Below are 21177 nucleotides of genomic sequence, written 5' to 3'. Positions count from 1 at the left end.
CTGCTGAGCCGCAGCCTGGTGCCTCAAAGCCCAGGACGCGCCCACGGCTCTGGTAGAATGGGCCCTCAGCCCTGATGGAACCGGAAGCCCAGCCGAACGGTAAGCTTCGATAATTGGCTCCTTGATCCACCGAGTCAGGGTTGATTTGGAAACCTGTGACCCTTTACGCTGGCCAGCGACAAGGACAAGAGTGCATCCGAGCGGCGCAGGGGCGCCGTACGAGAAAAGTAGAGTCTGAGTGCTCTCACCAAATCTAACAAGTGCAAATCCTTTTCACATTGGTGAACTGGATGAGGATAAAAAGAAGGTAAGGAGATATCCTGATTGAGATGAAAGGAGGATACCCCCTTAGGGAGAAAATCCGGAACCGGACGTAGAACCACCTTGTCCTGGTGAAACACCAGGAAAGGGGCTTTGCACGACAATGCTGCTAGCTCAGACACTCGCCGAAGAGAAGTGACTGCTACTAGAAAAAACCACTTTCTGCGAAAGTTGTGAGAGGGAAATATCTCTCATTGGCTTGAATGGTGGTTTCTGAAGAACCATCAGAACCCCGTTTAGATCCCAGGGTTCTAACGGCCGCTTGTAAGGTGGAACGATGTGACAAACCCCCTGCAGGAACGTGCGTACCTGTGGAAGCCTGGCTAGGCGCTTCTGGAAAAACACAGAGAGCGCTGAGACTTGTCCCTTAAGGGAGCCGAGCGACAAACTCTTTTCCAGTCCAGATTGAAAGAAGGACAGAAAAGTGGGCAAGGCAAAAGGCCAGGGAGAAAAAACCCTGAGCAGAGCACCACGACAGGAAAATTTTCCACGTCCTGTGGTAGATCTTGGCGGACGTTGGTTTCCTAGCCTGTCTCATAGTGGCAATGACGTCTTGAGATAACCCTGAAGACGCTAGGGTCCAGGACTCAATGGCCACACAGTCAGGTTGAGGGCCGCAGAATTCAGATGGAAAAACGGCCCTTGAGACAGCAAGTCTGTTTGGTCTGGTAGTGTCCACAGTCGGCCGACCGTGAGATGCCACAGATCCGGGTACCACGACCACCTTGGCCAGTCTGGAGCGACGAGGATGGCGCGGCGGCAGTCGGTCCTGATCTTGCGTAACACTCTGGGCAACAGTGCCAGCGGAGGAAACACATAAGGGAGCTGAAACTGCGACCAATCCTGAACTAAGGCGTCTGCCGCCAGAGCTCTGGGATCTTGAGACCGTGCCATGAACATTGGTACCTTGTTGTTGTGCCGGGACGCCATGAGGTCGACGTCCGGCACCCCCCAGCAGCAACAGATCTCCTGAAACACGTCCGGGTGAAGGGACCATTCCCCTGCGTCCATGCCCTGGCAACTGAAATAATCTGCTTCCCAGTTTTCCACGCCTGGGATGTGAACTGCGGATATGGTGGATGCCGTGGCTTCCACCCACATCAAAATCCGCCGGACTTCCTGGAAGGCTTGCCGGCTGCGTGTGTCGCCTTGGTGGTTGAAGTATGCCACCGCTGTGGAATTGTCCGACTGAATTCGGATCTGCTTGCCCTCCAGCCACTGCTGGAACGCTTTCTGGGCAAGATACACTGCCCGTATGTCCAGAACGTTGATCTGAAGCGAGGACTCTTGCTGGGTCCACGTACCCTGAGCCCTGTGGTGGAGAAAACCGCTCCCCACCCTGACAGACTCGCGTCTGTCGTGACCACTTTCCAGGATGGGGGTAGGAAGGATATCCCCTTCGATAATGAAGCGGGAAGAAGCCACCACCGAAGGGAAGCTTTGGTCGCCTGAGAGAGGGAGACGGTCCTGTCGAGGGACGTTGGCTTCCTGTCCCATTTGCGTAGGATGTCCCATTGAAGGGGACGCAGGTGAAACTGCGCGAAAGGGACTGCCTCCATTGCTGCCACCATCTTCCCCAGGAAGTGCATGAGGCGCCTCAAGGGGTGTGACTGGCCTTGAAGGAGAGATTGTACCCCTTTCTGTAGTGACTACTGCTTGATCAGCGGAAGCTTCACTATCGCTGAGAGGGTATGAAACTCCATGCCAAGATATGTCAGCGATTGGGCCGGTGCCAGATTTGACTTTTTAAAATTGATGATCCACCCGACACCCTGGAGAGACTCCAGGGTAGCGTCGAGGCTGTGTTGGCATGCCTCTTGAGAGGGTGCCTTGATCAGTATCCAAGTACGGAATCACCGAGTGATCCTGAGAGTGGAGGACCGCTACTACAGTAGCCATAACCTCTGGAGCAATCGGTACGTGGAGATAAGCATCTTTGATATCGATCGATGCAAGGAAATCTCTTTGGGACATTGAGGTGATGACGGAGCGGGGGGATTCCATCCTGAACCGTCAGGTTTTTACATGTTTGTTGAGCAGTTTCAGGTCCAGGACCGGGCGGAAAGACCAGTCCTCTTTTGGGACCACAAACAAGTTGGAGTAAAAACCGTGGCTCAGGTGCTGAAGAGGAACCGGGATCACCACTCCTTCTGCCTTCAGAGTGCGCAGCGCCTGCAGAAGAGCCTCGGCTCGCTAGTGAGGCGGGGATGACCTGAAGAATCGAGTCGGGGGACGAGAGGTGAACTCTATCTTGTAACCGTGAGACAGAATGTCTCTCACCCAGCGGTCTTTTATTTGTGGCAGCCAGGTGTCGCAAAAGCGGGAAAGCCTGCCACCGACCGAGGATGCTACTAGAGGAGGTCGAAAGTCATGAGGAAGCCGCTTTGTTAGCGGCGCCTCCGGTGGCCTATTAAGGACGTGACTTAGACCGCCATGCATCAGAGTTCCTTTGTTCTTTCTGAGACCTTTTGGACGAGGAGAATTGGGACCTGCCCACGCCCTGAAAGGACCGAGACCTCGACTGCCCTCTCCTCCGTTGGGGTATGTCCTGTTTGGACTGGGGTAAGGATGTATCCTTTCCCTTGGATTGTTTGATGATTTCATCCAGACGCTCGCCAAACAGCCTGTCGCCAAAAATTGGCAAACTGGTTAAGTGCTTTTTGGAAGCAGAATCTGCCTTCCATTCCCGTAGCCACAAGGCCCTGCGGAGTACCACCGAATTGGCGGCCGCGACCGCCGTACGGCTCGCAGAGTCCAGGACAGCAATAATAGCGTAAGACGCAATTGCCGAGGTCTGGGTGGTAATGGATGCCACTTGTGGCGCGGCCGTACATGTGGCTGCTTCAATTTTTGCTTGACCTGCTGAGATAGCTTGTAGCGCCCATACAGCTGCGAATGCTGGGGCAAAAGAAGCTCCGATAGCTTCATGGATGGATTTCAACCAGAGCTCCATCTGCCTGTCAGTGGCATCCTTGAACGAGGCCCCCTCGTCCACTGCAAGTATGGATCTAGCCGCCAGTCTGGAGATTGGAGGATCCACTTTGGGACACTGAGTCCAACCTTTAACCACGTCAGGGGGAAAAGGATAACGTGTATCCTTAAGGCGCTTAGAAAAAACGCCTATCTGGACAAGCATGATGATTCTGGACTGCCTCTCTGAAATCAGAGTGGTCTAGAAACATACTCGGTGTAAGAGAAGCTGACTCCTCCGCCGGAGGAGCTGAGGGAGAAATATCCAGCATTTGATCGATGGACGCAATAAGAACGTTCAGTATGGCGTCCCCGTCTGGAGTATTAAGATTGAGAGCGCCCTCAGGATCAGAATCCTGATCAGCTGTCTCCACAGTATCAACCAGAGATTCCCCTCGCTGAGACCCTGAACAATATGATGATGTCGAGGGAAATTCTAAGCGAGCCCGCTTAGTCGGTCTGGGGCTGGGGTCTAAATCAGAACCCTCAGCCTGGGATGTATGAGATACCCCTTGGTGGTCCAACTGAGGGGGGCCAGGGAACAATGATTCAACAGAGTCCCTTTGCTGAGATACCGGCCTGGACTGCAAGGCTTCTAGTATCTTAGCCATAGTCTCAGAGAGTTTTGCAAACTCCGTCCCCGTCACTAGGACAGTGTCAACAGGTGGCTCCCCCTGGGCCCCTCTTAGCAGAGGCCCTGGCTGAAAAAGTGTCACAGGGGCCGAACATTGCACACAATGAGGGTCAATGGAACTTGCCGGCAGCTGGGTCGTACAAGCGACGCAGGCAGCATAATAAGCCTGTGTTTTTGGCACCCCTGCCTTTTGTGGGCGCCATGCTATTGTTTTCCCTGAGTAACACACTAGGGTATATAGCCAGAATGAACTGTGCTCATACAGTGTAAAAAATATACTAAAAACAAATAATGTATCAGTACACTACAGCACCATGAGGCTAGCACCACAGGTGGCCACCAGAGACCGTGTCTGGGTCTCTCAGGGTTTGTCCCTCTCTGCAGCGTCGTAGGAGCTGACAGGAAATGGCTGCGGCGTCCTGACGAGAGGAGGGAGCCGTGGGCGTAGCCGAGGTGCTCACACTGTGCACAGTGAGGGGAGTGGAGTATGGAAATCATACTCCAGCCCTCAGTGCTGCTCTTCCGTGCAGCGTCCCGCCCTTCCCCTGCCTGTCAGGGCTGAGGGCGGGGAGAAAGGGAAACTAGGCCGCAAGCCAAGCCGGGGACTCGAGTATAAGCGTGGCCGCCGTAAAAGCGCGGCTAACGCCGAAGTCCCCGGCGAACTACAAGTCCCAGCCGCGCCACAGTTTCCCATGGCAGCGGCGGTTAGCGCGGTAGTCCCTACATATAAACACACTCAGCGACGCTGAGTGTGTAATGGCACAGTTTAAACCGGTCCCCCGGTGCACTAGCACACCCAGCAAAGCTGAGGTGTTGCCGTGCGCGGTCCCCACAGGGATACAGAGTACCTTCACGTAGCAGGGCCATGTCCCTGAACGGTACCCGGCACCTTCCAGCAGGCTCCATAGGAGTTGTGGATGAAGCACGGTCTCAGTGCCTGGAGACCGATAGGATCCCCCTTCACCCAGAGCCCTGAGGGGGATGGGGAAGGAAAGCAGCATGTGGGCTCCAGCCTCCGTACCCGCAATGGATACCTCAACCTTAACAACACCCGACAAGAGTGGGGTGAGAAGGGAGCATGCTGGGGGCCCTATATGGGCCCACTTTTCTTCCAACCGACATAGTCAGCAGCTGCTGCTGACTAATCTGTGGAGCTGTGCTGTGCGTGTCTGACCTCCTTCGCACAAAGCAAAAAACTGAGGAGCCCGTGGGAGCACGGGGGGTGTATAGGCTGAAGGGGAGGGGCTTAACACTTTTGAGTGTAATACTTTGTGCGGCCTCCGGAGGCATAGCCTATACACCCAATTGTCTGGGTCTCCCAATAGAGCGACAAAGAAATACTCTTTTTCTTTGCTGATTTCCCTTGTAAGTGTTAAAGAATTAATCTGGTCTACAAGATCAGATTGTTATTATTATTGTTTGAATTTGCTACACCTAACATAGAATAACATCTAAATACGTATGAAGGCCATTTTCAGTGTAATGTGCCTTTAAATATAAAAGAATATATTAAGTACTGGTACATTGCATATTGTACCAGTTCTTATCTCTAAGAGTGGCCCCTGATGCACATAGCATGGACTCTGCATTTTCCACATTACATAAGCTGTTATTAAAAAGTCCCTAGACTACGTAAGACCAAGATAAAGACCATCTTAGAACATGCAGCATGCCAAGAATATTATCTTGGCATCCAGTTGAATAAGGTTGTCTCTGATTTATGTAATATTCCAAATGAAACAATCAGTGTAGATGATAAACAAGGGTGGAACCAATCATTATGCAATAGTGTTGAGATTGACCAATGAATGTTGAGGTACATTGACTTATATGTTAAAGCTTTTCAATAAATACCCCCCCTAGACATTTGCTCAGCTGGGGAACCACACGATTGACGTTGCTGGCTGGCTTCCTCCAGTCGACGAACCATTCGTTGGGCTCGTGGCTTAGCTGATTGCCATAACATAAAAGTGTGGTTGTTATAAAAGCCTGAGTCAGAGGATAATTTCAGCCTCTTGGTGGCATAGCAGAGCTGATGAGGTTTCCTAGGACCCAGCAGCTCCTCTTCTCTGCCAAGCAGACATAGTATGACAGGGGTTAAGGGGTTCCTCCATTAAGGTATAGCCGGCATATGATATTTATGCCACATCCTGTGGAAGTCTAAGACTAGTAACTCTAAAGGGGTTGTCCACATTCAGGAAAGTGGGCCGCAAACTCTTGTAAAATCCCTATAATAAACTCAGCAGGTACTCACCCTCCCTGGGTCCACTCCCCACTGCTGCTCCAGTCTCAGTGCTTTGGCTATAGCGCTGATGTCACACCAAGAGTAAAAACCACCACTCTAGCCAATCACTGAGCTCAGCGCCTTGTGCCATAATCATTGGCCCAGCTGCTGAACGCCGTGATTAGCTATAGTGTTGATGCACGCTGTTGACATTTGATCAATGCTGCAGCCAAAACGCTAAAACTTGAGCAGGGCTGGAACAAAGGAGGGCAAATAACTGCTGCGGTTATTTTAGGTATTTTACAAGTTTGGGGCCCACTTTCCTGAACATGGACAACCTTTTAATTTGGTTGGGTCAATGATTATGGTGTTACTTAGCCCTACTACTGGAACTAGGACCATACATGCCACCCTATCCGAACACTCCAGCAATATTAGGCCCTGTGCCCACGGGAGCTTGCTTCTGCGGATTTTGCCACGGAAAACCTGCAGATTTATCTGGATTTTCCAGATAAATCCGCAGGTTTCAGCATGTACAGACATTCCCCATGTTATCCTATGGGACATGGGGAGTGCTGTGTCCACGTTGCGGAATGTGCGGTTGCGGAATATACTGCGGATATCCCGCAGCCGCACATAACTGCATGTCAATTATTCCTGCGGCATTACCTGCGGAAATCCCCTGCCTTGGTCCCATACTTACCTGCCTTGATAGCAGACACCTGGTCATTTTCCCTCGGTGCACAGGAGCAGGAAGGAGGAGGTGTGCGGCATGGTGGCTCAGTGGTTAGCACTGCAGTCTTGCAGCGCTGGGGTCTAGGGTTCAAATCCCACCAAGGACACCATCTGCAAGTAGTTTGTATGTTTGTATGTTCTCCCCGTGTTTGCGTGGGTTTCCTCCGGGTACTCCGGTTTCCTCCCACACTCCAAAGACATACAGATAGGGACTTCAGATTGTGAGCCCCAATGGGGACAGTGTTGCGTATGTATGTAAAGCGCTGCGGAATATGTTAGCGCTATAAAAAAATAAAGATTTTGATTTTTGATTTTTAGGTGGGCAGGGCCTGCACGAGCTCCGGTCAAGTCACAGCCGGAGCTCGTTCAGGCCCGCCCACCTTCTCTTTCAAAGTGTAAACACGGCCGGAGACAGGAGAGAAGTGCTGCGTGATGGAGGTATGAACGCCCCGATCACTAGCACTTGTTCTGCATTGAGGATGCAGTGCCAAAGCCATGGTACTGTATCCTCATTACAGAACGCCTGTAGCATATCCGCAGGACATTCCGCAATATAACCGCAGCATGGAAACAGACAAAGTTGTGCTGCAGTTTTCTTTGAGTTCCTGCGGATATAACCGCAGGACACTTTCCCCTGTGGGCACATAGCCTTATTATTGTTGCACCTGACAGGGTAAGTGTTTGTTTATTATCAGCGTACCCTTTTACTTTAATAGTCTACTTCTTTTACTTTACCTTTTTGTTTTCTGGTTTTTCATGTGCTACAACCTCATTTTTTGTGACATCCTTGCTTTTACTTTGGGAGTACTTGCTCCATGGTCTACTTTTCGTAGCATCACCAAATGATTTACAAAGCTCCACCTTTAAAAGGAAAGAAAAACTAAATAAGATGATAAAAAGAAAAAAAAAAAGTTTGATTCCACTCGCCACCACCGGTAATGTATTTGGCTTACTTACAGAAATACGGGATGTGTCAATGAAGCTCTTGTTGAAGTGGCCGAGAGCGGCTTTAGCCTCATCTTCTGTGCTAAAACCAATGAAGCCAAATTTCCGGAATTTTCCATCCTTTGTAAATTTCAGGGTGCAGTCAGTTAAATTGCCAAACGCAGCAAACAGCTCTCGGAATCGATCTTCCTTCAACTTTAGAAAACAATAAAAAAAATAAATAAATAAAATCATGCATTGAATGCAGCCTAACGTCTGGGGTTATGTGAAAAGTCCTTGTATTAGGAGAACTGAAAATAGTTTTACACCTGAGTATAAGGTGAGCAATGCTCAGGGAAGATGCCAGGCCTGGATAGTGTGGTTTATCACCGCCAATAAAACTATTAAAGTAAATCCATACCATTCATCTCTCTGTTTTGAACTGATAATAAATAAATTGCTTCTTTTAAGTGTATTACGTTCCTCCATAAAGCATCCGACTAGTTCCTAACTGCATATTAGTCCCAACTTTTATATAATTCATAGAATGAAAACTAAAAAGAATTTGGACATCAAAAATTACTAAAATATTCACATGGACTAAAAAAATGCATCTGTCAAACAATGATTCATAAGTGACCAATCAAAAATGTATGATACTCGTCACCTGTATCTGCTGCTTCTGAACAATTTGATAAGAGCTCCGATTTGTTTGTCTTTTTTAGTTTAGGTACATGAATTATATTACAATAGTTACAGCAGTGAACTATGATGCATTTATGCTATTTGGCTTAAAGGGAACCTGTCATCAGAAATTTAGCTATAAACCTAAGATTCCCCCTCTGCAGCTCCTGGGCTGCATTCTAGCAAGGTTCCTGTACTTTTTGTGGCCCCTTTTAAACCAAATTAAATACTTTATAAACTTGTACCTTTTGCTATGCAAATTTTGTAAATCGTCCATGGGGGCGGGCTCTCTGCTGACCGTTGCTGTTCCTCCAGCACATTGCCGCCGTCCCTCCACGCTCCATTTTATCCATCAGGACGCCGCCCACTGCGCCCGAGGTGTCGTCCACGCCAGGATCGCTGCTGGCGTATGTCACAAGCACGAGATTATGGGCGGCGCTGTGATTGCATTGCAAGTGCCCGCCCATAATCTCGTGGACGTGCTTTCCCCCACTGCCTCCAGCGTTCTGCGCAAGCGCTCGTCGGCCAAATGACCCGACGTCACCTCCTTCCCATCTTACCCTGCAGCAGGGCAAGATGGGAAAGAGGTGACGTCGGGTCATCTGGCCAGCAAGCGCTTGCGCAGAACGCTGGAGGAAGAGGGGAAAGTGCGGTCACGAGGTTATGGGCGGCACTTGCTGATGACACTCACAGCGCCGCCCATAACCTCGTGCCTGCGCAACACGTCACCAGCGGTCACACGTGCACACAGTGCACAGTCGCACAGCGCATGTGCGGGACCACGGGCGCCCAGGGGCGGCATCCTGAGATATGAAATTCAGCGTTGGGGGCGGCATAAATCTGCTGGAGGAACAGCAACAGTCAGTAGAGAGCCCGCCCCCATGGACGATTTACAAAATTTACAGAGCAAAAGGTACAAGTTTATAAAGTATTTAATTTGGTTTAAAAGGGGCCACAAAATGTACAGGAACCTTGCTAGAATGCAGCCCAGGAGCTGCAGAGGGGGAAGCTTTTAGGTTTAAAGCAAAATTTCTGATGACAGGTTCCCTTTAAGATTGATCACCAATCTCAGATTGGTGGGAAGTGTTCAGCAAGTAGTTAACTATTCGTACTGGCTATGCTGTTAGCGAGTACTGTCCACTACTTGCATATTCGTTATGAGTAGCGGGCACAAGGTAAGTCAAAGGGAAATACTCGCTAAGTATCGAGTAACCTGAAAGCCGTACTATTTGCTACTCGCACGAAAAGTTCGACTTTCAGGTTACTCTCTACTTAGCGAGTATTTCCCATTGACTTACATTGTGCCCGCTACTCGTAATGAATATGTGAGTAGTGGACAGTACTCGCTAACAGCATAGTGAGTATGAATAGTTAACTACTCGCTCAACACTACAGTATTGGGAACTCAATTTCGAACACCATACCATTTAATAGTCATCAGCTCTGGCAGCGGCCGTTTGTAGACCATGAACAGGGCAAGAAAAGCAAAGCTTCGTACACGCTCTACCCGGTCATAGCAACTTCACAGTGTGCGGAACCATCCACTATCACATATGCTCGCTGAGAGAACTGGCAACAGCTCATTGGTGGTTGAGTCAGACAACAACCGATATGATATTGATGACCTATCCCAATAATATCACAGATCTGGGCAACCCTTTTAACTGTAAAACAAGAACTGGTTGTAATTAAAAGGCGACTGGAGGAGTTTTGATACTATTAACCCTTTAGTGACGGAGCTAATTTTCACCTTAATGACCAGACCAAATTTTGCAATTCTGACCAGTGTCACTTCATGAGGTTATAACTCTGGAACGCTTCAACGGATCCCGGTGATTCTGAGATTGTTTTTTCGTCACATATTGGACTTCATGTTAGTACCAAATTTAGGACAATATTTTTTGTGTTTATTTATGAAAAAAATTGAATATTGGCAAAAATTTTGAAAATTTAGCAATTTTCAACTTTTGAATTTTTATACCGTTAAACCAGAGATTTCTGTGACACAAAATAGTTAATAAATAACATTTCCCACATGTCTACTTTACATCAGCACAATTTTGGAAACAAAATTTTTTTTGTTAGGAAGTTAGAGGGGTTCAAAGTTTATCAGCAATTTCTCATTTTTACATCAAAATTTACAAAACCAGTTTTTTAGGGACCACATCACATTTGAAGTGACTTCAATAGGCCTAGATGACAGAAAATACCCAAAAGTGATACCATTCTAAAAACTGCACCCCCCAAAGTACTCAAAACCACATTCAAGAAGTTTATTAACCCTTCAGGTGCTTCACATGAACAAAAGCAATGTGGAATGAAAAAAAGCAAAAATTAAATTTTACCTAAAAATGTTGCTCTAACCCAAATTTATTCACTTTTAGAAGAAATAACACAACAAAATGGACCTCAAAACTTGTTCCCCACTTTCTTATGAGCGCGCCGATACCCCACATGTGGTCAGAAACCTCTGTTTGGACAAATGGGAGGGCTCGGAACAGAAGGAGCAATATTTGAATTTTGGAAAGCAAATTTGGCTGAAATAGATTGCGGGCACCATGTTGCATTTACAGGTCCGCTAAGGTACCTAAACAGAAGAAATCCCTCACAAGTGACGCCATTGTGGAAACTAGACCCCTCAAGGCTTCTATCTAGGGGTATAGTGAGCATTTTAGATCCACAGGTACTTCACAGATTTTGTTAACGTTACGTTGTCATATTGAAAATTTTAATAATTTTCTCAAAAATGTTGCTTTAGCATCAATTTTCTCACTTTTTCAAGAGGTAATTCCAAAAATTTGACCTCAAGGTTTGTTAACCACTTTTTTATGAGCGCGGTGATACCTCACATGTGGTCTGAAACCTTTGTTTGGACAAATGGGAGGGCTTGGAACGAAAGGAGCAATATTTGAATTTTAGAAAGGAAATTTGGCTGAAAAAGATTGCGGGCACCATGTCGCATTTGGAGTACCCCTAAGGTACCTAAACAGCAGAAACCCCGCACAAGTGACCCCATTTTGGAAACTAGGCCCCTCAAGGAATTTATCTAGATGTTTGGTGAGTACCCTGAACCCTCAGGTGCTTCACAGAATTTTATAACGTTGAGCCATGAAAAAAAAAAAAAAAAATTTTACCACAAAATTGTTATTTCAACCAGGTAGCTTTTTTTTTTACAAGAGTAAAAGGGAAAAATTCAGCATAACATTTATTGTGCAATTTCTCCTGAGTTTGGCGATACCTTATATGTGGTGGAAATCAACTGTTTGGGCGCATGGCAGGGCTCGGAAGGGAAGGAGTGCCATTTGACTGCAAAATTGGCTGGAATCAATAGCGGACGCCAGGTTGCATTTGGAGAGCCCCTGAGGTGCCTAAACAGTGGCGGTCCCCCACAAGTGACTTCATTCTGGAAACAAGACACCTCAAGGCTTTTATCAAGGTGTTTAGTGAGCAGTTTGAATCCACGAGTACTTCACAGAATTTGATAAGCTTAGGTTGCCATATTGAAAATTTTCATTTTTTTCACAAAACTGTTGCTTTAGCATCAAATTTCTCACTTTTTCAAGAGACAACAACAAACCGTGGACCCCACAGATTGTTATCCAATGTCTTATGAGCACAGGGATACCCCACATGTGGCCAAAAACCTGTTTGGATAAATGGGAGGGCTTGGAATGGAGGGAGCACCATTTGAATTCTGGAAAAGTTGAAATAAATTGCGCGCACCATGTCACATTAGCAGGGCCCCTTGGGTACCTATACATCAGAAAACCCCCACAAGTGACCCCATTTTGGAAACTGGATTTTATTCAGGAGTATAGTAAGCATTTTGAATCCACAGGTACTTCACAAAAATGTTGCTGTAGCAACAAATGTCTCACTGTTAGGCTATGTGGCCATGATCCAGCGACACGGCATCTAGTACACAGTGTCAGCCTCCTGCAGAGATGTGAGTGTTGTCCACGGGAGAACGCAGCTGCCCAAGCCCACGATTTGGGTTCAGGCCGCTGTGGAGCTCTATGCTACCTGCAGAGAACACTCATCTCCGCAGCATAAATTGACATGCTGAGGCTCGGGAAGCTGCGCCACAGGTCGGTTTATGCTGCGGAGAAAAGAAGCACATTGGGCATGGGATTTCTAAAAATCCTTCCACTGTGCTTCTACTGCACAACGCAGCATTATGGACACAGGGAAAACACTCTGCGCCCAAAACGCTGCAAACCCTGATTGTGGGCACACAGCGTAAAATGCTACAATGGATGAATGGATAGATGTCAAACAAATATAACGTCCCATTCCCCTGCATATTCTAAGCTGGCGCCCTTTAGTGCCTTTCATGTGGCACTAAAGGGTGCCTAGCCTTGTATTTAGCCCCCCAAAAAATTAATAATTAAAATAAACGACGTGGGGTCCCCCCTATTTTTGATAGCCAGCTAGGGTAAAGCAGACAGCTGTAGCCTGAAAACCACAGCTGACAGCTTCACCTTGGCTGGTGATCAATTTGGAGGGCTCCCCAGGCGTTTTTTAAAAAAAAAAAAAAACGTGGGGTCCCCCCCAAATTAGATCACCAGCCAAGGTGAAGCGGACAGCTGGGGTCTGGTATTCTCAGGGTGGGAAGAGCCATGGTTATTGGACTCTTCCCAGCCTAAAAATAGCAGGCCGCAGCCGCCCCAGAAGTGGCGCATCCATTAGATGCGCCAATCCTGGCGCTTCGCCCCAGCTCATCCCGCGCCCTGGTGCGGTGGCAGACGGGGTAATATATGGGGTTGATACCAGCTGTAATGTCACCTGGCATCAAGCCCTGGGGTTAGTGATGTCACGGCATCTGAACAGATACCCGACATCACTAACCCAGTCAGTAATAGAAAAAAAAAAGACAAAAAAAAAATTTATTTGAAAAAACACTCCCCGAAACATTCCTCTTTTACCAATTTATTGAAAATAAAGAAATTCCGGTCGCTGTAATCCATTTTGGAGGTCCCACGCCGACTCTGGATCTTCTAGAATATGGGGGGCACGTTCAGGGAACGTATCCCCCATTTTCTGGAAGAGCAAGCTCTCCATGAGCAGTGTGGGTGCAGTAATCTGAGAATACTGCACTCACACTGCCCCGGTCCAACCTAGGGCAGAGTGACCTGCAGTAACCTCATTCCAGAATATGAGGGGCACGCTCACAGAACGTACCCCCCATTTTCTGGAACAGCAGCCTCTCCATGTGAGGAGTGTGGCTGCAGATCACTGCACTCACCCTCCCCCCGGTCCACAGTGGAGCCTGTGCATCAGCGACGTCAGCAGGATCCCTGCTTGCAGGGATCCAGCTGACAGCCGCTGTCTGCGCATGCGCCGCCAGCATTGAAGAAGGAGGCGGCGATCGCGGGCCCGGAGCGGCAGACAGGTAACGTATAACCGGGGGCTTGGGGGGGGGGGGGGGGGTGACGGGGGGGTGACCTAGTGGGACCTGGGGACACCTTTCTGCCGCATGTGACGTGTCACATGCGGCAGAAAGAGCAGAATGAAGGCGGCCGCGCGCTGTGCGCCGCCATCTTCCACGCTCCGGAGGGGGGAGGGGGGTGGTGGCTCTGGAGAACCGGAGGGGGCTCCGGTGACCAGAGGGCTCCGGTGGACCGGAGGAGGGGTCAGGGGGAGGACATTTCCCTCCGATCTGAAATGTTTGATCATTTCAGATCGGAGGGAAATGACTGCAGAGCCGGCGCCGGCGGCAGTTTTCTGTGCGCTTCGGCGCCATTTTGGATGTCCGGTGGGGGTAGGGGTGGGGGTGGGGGGACTCTCCGGTACCGGGGGCTTTGGGGGCACTAGGGGGTTAGATTTCTTTCTCATCTGACATGTTTGATCATGTCAGATGAAAAAGAAATCAGTTTTACCGGCCATTTCTTTTTTTTTCATGTGTTCGTCGGTATACGGTGTATACCGCCGATCACATGATCGGGGTCCAAAAAAAACACCCCGATTCATAATCTGGGGGGTCTCAGCTACCCCCGGTAGCTGAAACCACCGAGATTTTCGGTCGCTGGGGGGCGCTACAGGGTTTTTTCGGGCCGCCGCTTTAAAGCGGCGGAACAGAATAAGTACCCTGTTTTGCCGCCGCTTTAAGTCGTACGGCCGTCGTTATGAGGTTAAAATGCTGGACAGAAAAACTGAAATGCGATATCCATACCTTATACATGGTTTTATCAGCAACACTTTGAGAAGTTTGAGGCTACGTGCCCATGTTGTTTTTTATGTGCTTTTTTTTCTGCACACAGAAAAGCATATTTTGGCAGGAAAAAAGCAGGTTAAAAAACATGCAGTTTTTATTGTGTTTGCGTGTTTTTTCATATGCATTTGTTCCTGCTTTTTTTGTACTTTTTTTTTTTTCTCGTCATGGCGATCGTGGGGTTCAGGCGCTGTACCTCCACCAGATCTCTGTATGATGTTACAGCTGGGACCCGGCTCTCACAGGCTGGAGCAGTGACTGCGCAGCTCCCGGCAGTTTAACCCCCTGATTGCTGCGATTAGTGCGTTCACAGCATTCAGAAGGCAGGGAGAGGAACCACTTACCTGTCCCTGGCAATCGGGTCCCTGTAATGCGATAGCTGCCATGGTAACCCTGGGTCGTCACCATGACGACCCTGGGTTACTGACCTACGGTGAGCCTTGCACACTATGCTGTATGTATGATGTGTGAGGAGAAGTGCTGCGATATAATCAATGTAGTGATAAAGCATTGCAGGGAGTTACAGAAACGCAGAGAAAAAAAAAACGCAGAAACAATTTAGATGCTACTTCTTTTGTCAGCAACAAAATCTGCAAAAAAAAAAAAAGCGAAGTGTGGACAGCAAGTCAGGCTTTTCATAGACTTTGCTGGGATTCTTCTTCTTTGCTTTTATTGATTAAAATAAGCAAGGAAAATGCATTAAAAAAAAAAAAACACGTCACCTGTGCACTACACTTCTGAACATGCTATGAAGGTGGTCCGCACCCCTCCTGCCCCTGAGGGATAGGTGTAGTGTAAATCCAAGAAACAGTAAGGCCCTGTGCGCACACTGCTTTGTTACCTGCGTTTTTGCTGCAGTAATTTCTTGAGAAAATGGTTGTAACCTTTCTGCAGACATTTCCCAGCAAAACCTATGGGAAAAAAAAATAGCTGTACGCACTGCGTTTTTTTTTCTCAAGAACATTCTTTCTGCAGAATTTCTTGAGAAAAAGAATGTGAATGTCACTTCTTTTCTGCAGGTACCTGCGTTTTTTGCCATAGATAATGGTAAAAAAAACGCAGGGATCAACATGCGGAAAAATGCATCAAAAACGCATAAAAAAAGGCATAAAAATGCATAAAAACGCTGTAAAAACGCATGCGTTTTTCGGTGCGTTTTTTTAACGCAAGTGCGCTAATCCTTCAGACTCAAGACATTTCTTGAGAAAAATCCTTTTTCTAGTGCGCACAGGGCCTTACAGCAGTTTCTTGGTGAGATAGAAGGGGGTGTAGAGTGCATGTGTCAATGACTGTCTGCTTTATGCTGGATTCACACATCCGTGTTTTGTAGTCTGAGTAAGTACTAGCAGCAGTTCTGATACCAACTTATCAGCCTCATACAGTGTGGGGGGGGGGGGTTATTTAGTCAGACAGCAATTGTGCAAGTTTTCCCACTTATAGAGATGAGAGGCCTGTAATTGACATCATAGGTAGACAACAACTATGAGAGACAAAATGAGAAAACAAATCCAGAAAAATCACACTATCTAATTTTGCAGGATTTTGTTTTTGCAAATGATGGTGGAAAATAAGTATTTAGTCACCTAAAAAAAATGCAAGATTTCTGGCTCTCACAGACCTGTATTTTCTTCTTTAAGAGGCTCCTCTGTCCTCCACTCATTACCTGTAGTAAAGGCACCTATTCGAACTTATCAGTATAAAAGACATCTGTCTACAACCTCAGATGGGTATGTGCGCACGCTGCGTTCTGCCGTGACAAATATTCTGCAGCGTTTTCTCACTGCATGTGCGTTTCAAAACGCAGCCGAAAAGCTGTGTTTTGGATGCATTGTGGATGCAGAATTCATGCGCTCTGGATTCTTGCTCTGACATAGACAAAGTGGGAAAAGCATCCAAAGCGCACAAAAGAAGTGACAAGTTGCTTTTTAGAACGCATCGATTTTGTCAAAAATTTAGCATCCAAAACGCTCATAGACTTTGCTAGGGACGCAGAACACATGCGTTTATGCTGCAGTTGTAAACGCATGAAAAAACGCAGCGTGCGCAAATAGCCTCACAGTGCAAACTCCACTATGGTGAAGACCAAAGAGCTGTCAAAAGACACCAGAAACAAAATTGTAGCCCTGCACCAGGCTGGGAAGACTGACTCTACAATAGGCAAGCAGCTCGATGTGATGAAATCAACTGTGAGAGCAATAATAAGAAAATGCAAGACATACAAGACCACTGATAATCTCCCATGATCTGGGGCTCCACGTAAGATCTCCCCCCGTGGGGTCAAAACGATCACAAGAATGGTGAGCAAAATCCCAGAACCACACGGGGCGACCTAGTGAATGACCTTCATAGAGCTGGGACCACCATAACCAAGGCTACTATCCGTAACACACTATGCCTCCAAGGACTCAGATCCTGTAGTGCCAGACGTGTTCCCCTGCTGAAGCCAGTAAATGTCCGGGCCCGTCTGAAGTTTGCTAGAGAGCATTTGGGTTATCCAGAAGACTTTTGGGAGAATGTCAAATGGTCTGATGAAACCAAAGTAGAACTGTTTGGTAGAAACACAACTCGTCGTGTTTGGAGGAGACAGAATGCTGAGTTGAATCCAAAGAACACCATACCTACTGTGAAGCGTGAGGGTGGTAACATCATGCTTTGGGGCTGTTTCTCTGCAAAGGGAACAAGACGACTGATCTGTGTATATGAAAGAATGAATGGCGCTATGTATCGTGAGATTTTGATGGCAAACCTCCTTCCATCAGCAAGGGCATTGAAAATGAAACGTGGCTGAGTCTTTCAGCATGATAATGATCCCAAACACACCACCAGGGCAACAAAAGAGTGGTTTCGTAAGAAGCAAATGAAGGTCCTGGAGTGGCCTAGCCAGTCTCCAGATCTCAGACCTATTGAAAACCTTTGGAGGGAGTTGGAAGTCCGTGTTGCCCAGCGACAGGCACAAAACATCACTGCTAGAGGAGATCTGCATGGAGGAATGGGCCAACATACCACCAACAGTGTGTGCCAAACTTGGTAAGACTTACAGAAAACGTTTGACCTCTATCATTGCCAACAAAGGATATATAACAAAATACCGAGATGAACTTTTATTATTGACCAAATACTTATTTTCCATCATAATTTGCAAAAAAAAAAAAAAAAATCTTGCTAAATCAGACAAGGTGATTTTCTGGATTTGTTTTCTCATTTTGTCTCTCATAGTTGTGGTCTACCTATGATGTCAATTACTATCTTTTTAAGTGAGAGAACTTGCACAATTGGTGGCTAACTAAATACTCTTTTCCCCCACTGTTTATACCTATGAAGCTGTGGAGCTCCCACCATGAGACCCATGACCAGTTCAAAACACAAACGTGTCCACTGAGTAACAGGCGCTGACCTCAGAGCAAAAGGATAACAATGTTTGTCATGGCGACAATGCAGTTCTGCCATCCGTGCCTCCTGTTCTGAGCGGTCAGAACTGCTGACAGGTCCACTTAGCCACCAAGGTTAACAGCATATCACGGTGACCACGCAATTTTGTCTAATCAAGAAAAAGTTGAAATGTAGCAACAAACTTTTTCTTGAGACGCAGCACAATTATTGTGAAAGAGAAAAAAAAAAAGACCCCAAACATTTTTGTATCAGCGTAATATTACAAAAGTCCCAACTTCTGGGGCAGCGGTGATGTCCCATCACGGTACAGCACAGCAGTGGCCAGTGATTGTCTGCAGCAGCGGAGATGTCCCATCACTGTAAAGCACAGCAGTAGCCAGTGATTGTCTACAGCAGCGGAGATGTCTCATCACTGTAAAGCACAGCAGTGGCCAGTGATTGTGTGCAGCAGCGGAGATGTCCCATCACGGTAGAGCACAGCAGTGGCCGGTGATTGCAGCAGCGGAGATTTCCCATCATGGTAGAGCACAGCAGTGGCCGGTGATTGCAGCAGCAGCGATGTCCCATCACGGTAGAGCACAGCAGTGGCCGGTGATTGCAGCAGCAGCGATGTCCCATCACTGTAGAGCACAGCAGTGGCCAGTGATTGTCTGCAGCAGCGGAGATGTCCCATCACGGTAAAGCACAGCAGTGGCCAGTGATTGTCTGCAGCAGCGGAGATGTCCCATCACTGTAAAGCACAGCAGTGGCCAGTGATTATGTGCAGCAGCGGAGATGTCCCATCACTGTAAAGCACAGCAGTGGCCAGTGATTATGTGCAGCAGCGGAGATGTCCCATCACGGTAAAGCACAGCAGTGGCCAGTGATTGCCTGCAGCAGCGATGTCCCATCACGGTAGAGCACAGCAGTGGCCAGTGATTGTCTGCAGCAGCAGAGATGTCCCATCACTGTAAAGCACAGCAGTGGCCAGTGATTATGTGCAGCAGCGGAGATGTCCCATCACTGTAAAGCACAGCAGTGGCCAGTGATTATGTGCAGCAGCAGAGATGTCCCATCACGGTAGAGCACAGCAGTGGCCAGTGATTGTCTGCAGCAGCGGAGATGTCCCATTACGGTAGAGCACAGCAGTAGGCAGTGATTGTCTGCAGCAGCGGAGATGTCCCATTACGGTAGAGCACAGCAGTAGGCAGTGATTGTCTGCAGCAGTACCATGCTCCTGTCCAGACATCGCTGTAGCACAGAACAATGGGGGCTGGGCAGCATCACAGGGGAGAGCAGGAATCAGTGAGGGAAGTAATGGCGATTTGGGTTTTGTTTTATATATACACCAGTTTGAGCATTTGTAAAACATTTTCCCTCCCCAGATGGCCGCTCTGTACCATAAGAATGCAAAAACAGAGCTCTAGGAAAGCTATGCACCGTGACAGAAGCAGCCCAATAACGATGTACTCAGCGATAGAGAATAATACAAGCACAACTCTACACGTGGGGGCCGTAAGTCTGAAAAGAGCAACTAACACATGGGACGGAATCACGACACCGTTATAGACTACATAGATATACATACCCCACTAGGCAGATTCTTGACGATTAATCGCGACATCTTGCTTCCTAGCTGTAACACCGGGTAGTAGAGTCTAGCTTAGCTTCACGTTTAGTCCGTGGGCGCCGCCATCTTGGGTTACGCCACGTGACTAGCGCTGTGCACGTGCACAGATGATGGGGGCGGGGTCTGCCTGTGGCGCGCAGTGAGGGCTGCTCCGCGTCCTGTGTGTGTGGTAATGGCGGGCTGTGCTGCTGCTCTCTGCCCGCAGGGGTCAGTGTAGCTGTAGTTTCAACTCATTTCTATGTATAGTGACTGCCAGCAAGGTTATTGTACGGGAAAGCATAGGCTCCACGTTCTGAAATAGGAAGGGGACAGTTCATCCTCACACACTGATAGAGATACACGGCAGGGTTCTCACAGGAGAGTCAGCCGCATTCATAATAACCAGTGTTACTGACTCGCCCACCCCAGGGCTATGGGACACCCGGTGCCGGGCCGGACTAGTCCGGTGGTAGTCAGTGGTGGCTGGGCCCGGCTCCGTGGCCCTGGTGGGTGTCAGTTGAATATGTGGCTGATGAGTTAGAGTTAATGTTCGTGACGCCACCTGTGGTATGCGGCTATTAAGCCGCCGCTGTTATGGGAGAACTCCGGGGTGATGTTATGACAGCTATGATGGTACTGCTCCCCACAGGTGGAGCGATGCCCCGGGATACCGTTGGTGCCCGTGAAAGTCTATGGTGTTGTGTGGCTAACACGGTGCAGGGCCGACAGGCGAGGAAAGAACCAGGCACAAACAACAGTCTCTTTACCTTCTCCTCTTTTACTCCGGGAACAGTCCAGTCCTGGGAGACCGTTACAGGTGGTGATGGGGATCCGGTCGGCCTGGGAGTACTTGGGATGATCTTTCTGGCCAGCTGAGTATGAGGCCTACTCCTGTACTTTGCTTTGTGATGATAGGACCCTGCTTCTCTGAATCCAGCAATGGCCCTCTTTGCTGCTGGGACCGATGGCACGTCCCTTCTTTCTGTAGGTGGCTGCGCAGACCCTCTCTCTGGTGCTTCTCCGCTGGAGTCCACACCGGGCCCTGATGCTGCAGCTGTACCTTGGATCTTTCTGGGCCAGGGGCTTGCAGCTCTCCTGCCCTTCGGACTCGGCTACCAGGGACGGATTTTATACCCTGGCAACCACAGACTCCGATGTCTGAGTCTCTCTGCTGCCTCTCAGCTATTCCTACTTCTCTGGGCCAAGCTGCTCCAGCTCTAGGCCCCAGATTCACAGGACAGCTCACTCTGCGTCTGTTCACTTCCACTACTCCCTTCAGACTGACTCTACTTCCTCCCTCTGGTCAGGTAGAGGAAGGCTCCCTGGAATTCCAGGTTCAGAGCTCCCCCTGCTGGCCGGAGGGAGAACTGTGTTGGGTGTTAAACCTGCTGGCCAATGGATCTCCCAATTACCTCCAGGCTCAGCATTAACCCTTTGGGAGGGCAATGCTGTTGTGGCGACCAGGTCCTAGGGCGCCACACTCCCCCTTAGTTAAA

General features: G+C 48.4%; 1 protein-coding gene across 2 annotated transcripts in view; it reads right to left on the bottom strand.

Moving 5' to 3' along the window:
* RBM19 (RNA binding motif protein 19) overlaps positions 1–19788 on the bottom strand; it is a 146698-nt gene extending 126910 nt beyond the window's left edge. For both annotated transcript variants that reach the window (XM_075320009.1, XM_075320010.1), the window contains exons 1-3: positions 19661–19788; positions 7842–8024; positions 7620–7745 (exon numbers count right to left, since the gene is read on the bottom strand). In XM_075320009.1, coding sequence (XP_075176124.1) covers positions 7620–7745; positions 7842–8024; positions 19661–19696 — 345 coding nt within the window. In that variant the 5' untranslated portion in view covers positions 19697–19788. The remainder of the gene's footprint in view (positions 1–7619; positions 7746–7841; positions 8025–19660) is intronic.
* Positions 19789–21177: the final 1389 nt, after the last annotated feature.

Source organism: Anomaloglossus baeobatrachus, chromosome 1 (assembly GCF_048569485.1).
Source record: "Anomaloglossus baeobatrachus isolate aAnoBae1 chromosome 1, aAnoBae1.hap1, whole genome shotgun sequence".
NCBI lineage: Eukaryota > Metazoa > Chordata > Amphibia > Anura > Aromobatidae > Anomaloglossus > Anomaloglossus baeobatrachus.
The sequence above is the reverse complement of the archived record's forward strand: the minus strand, read 5'-3'. Positions and strand labels throughout refer to the sequence as shown.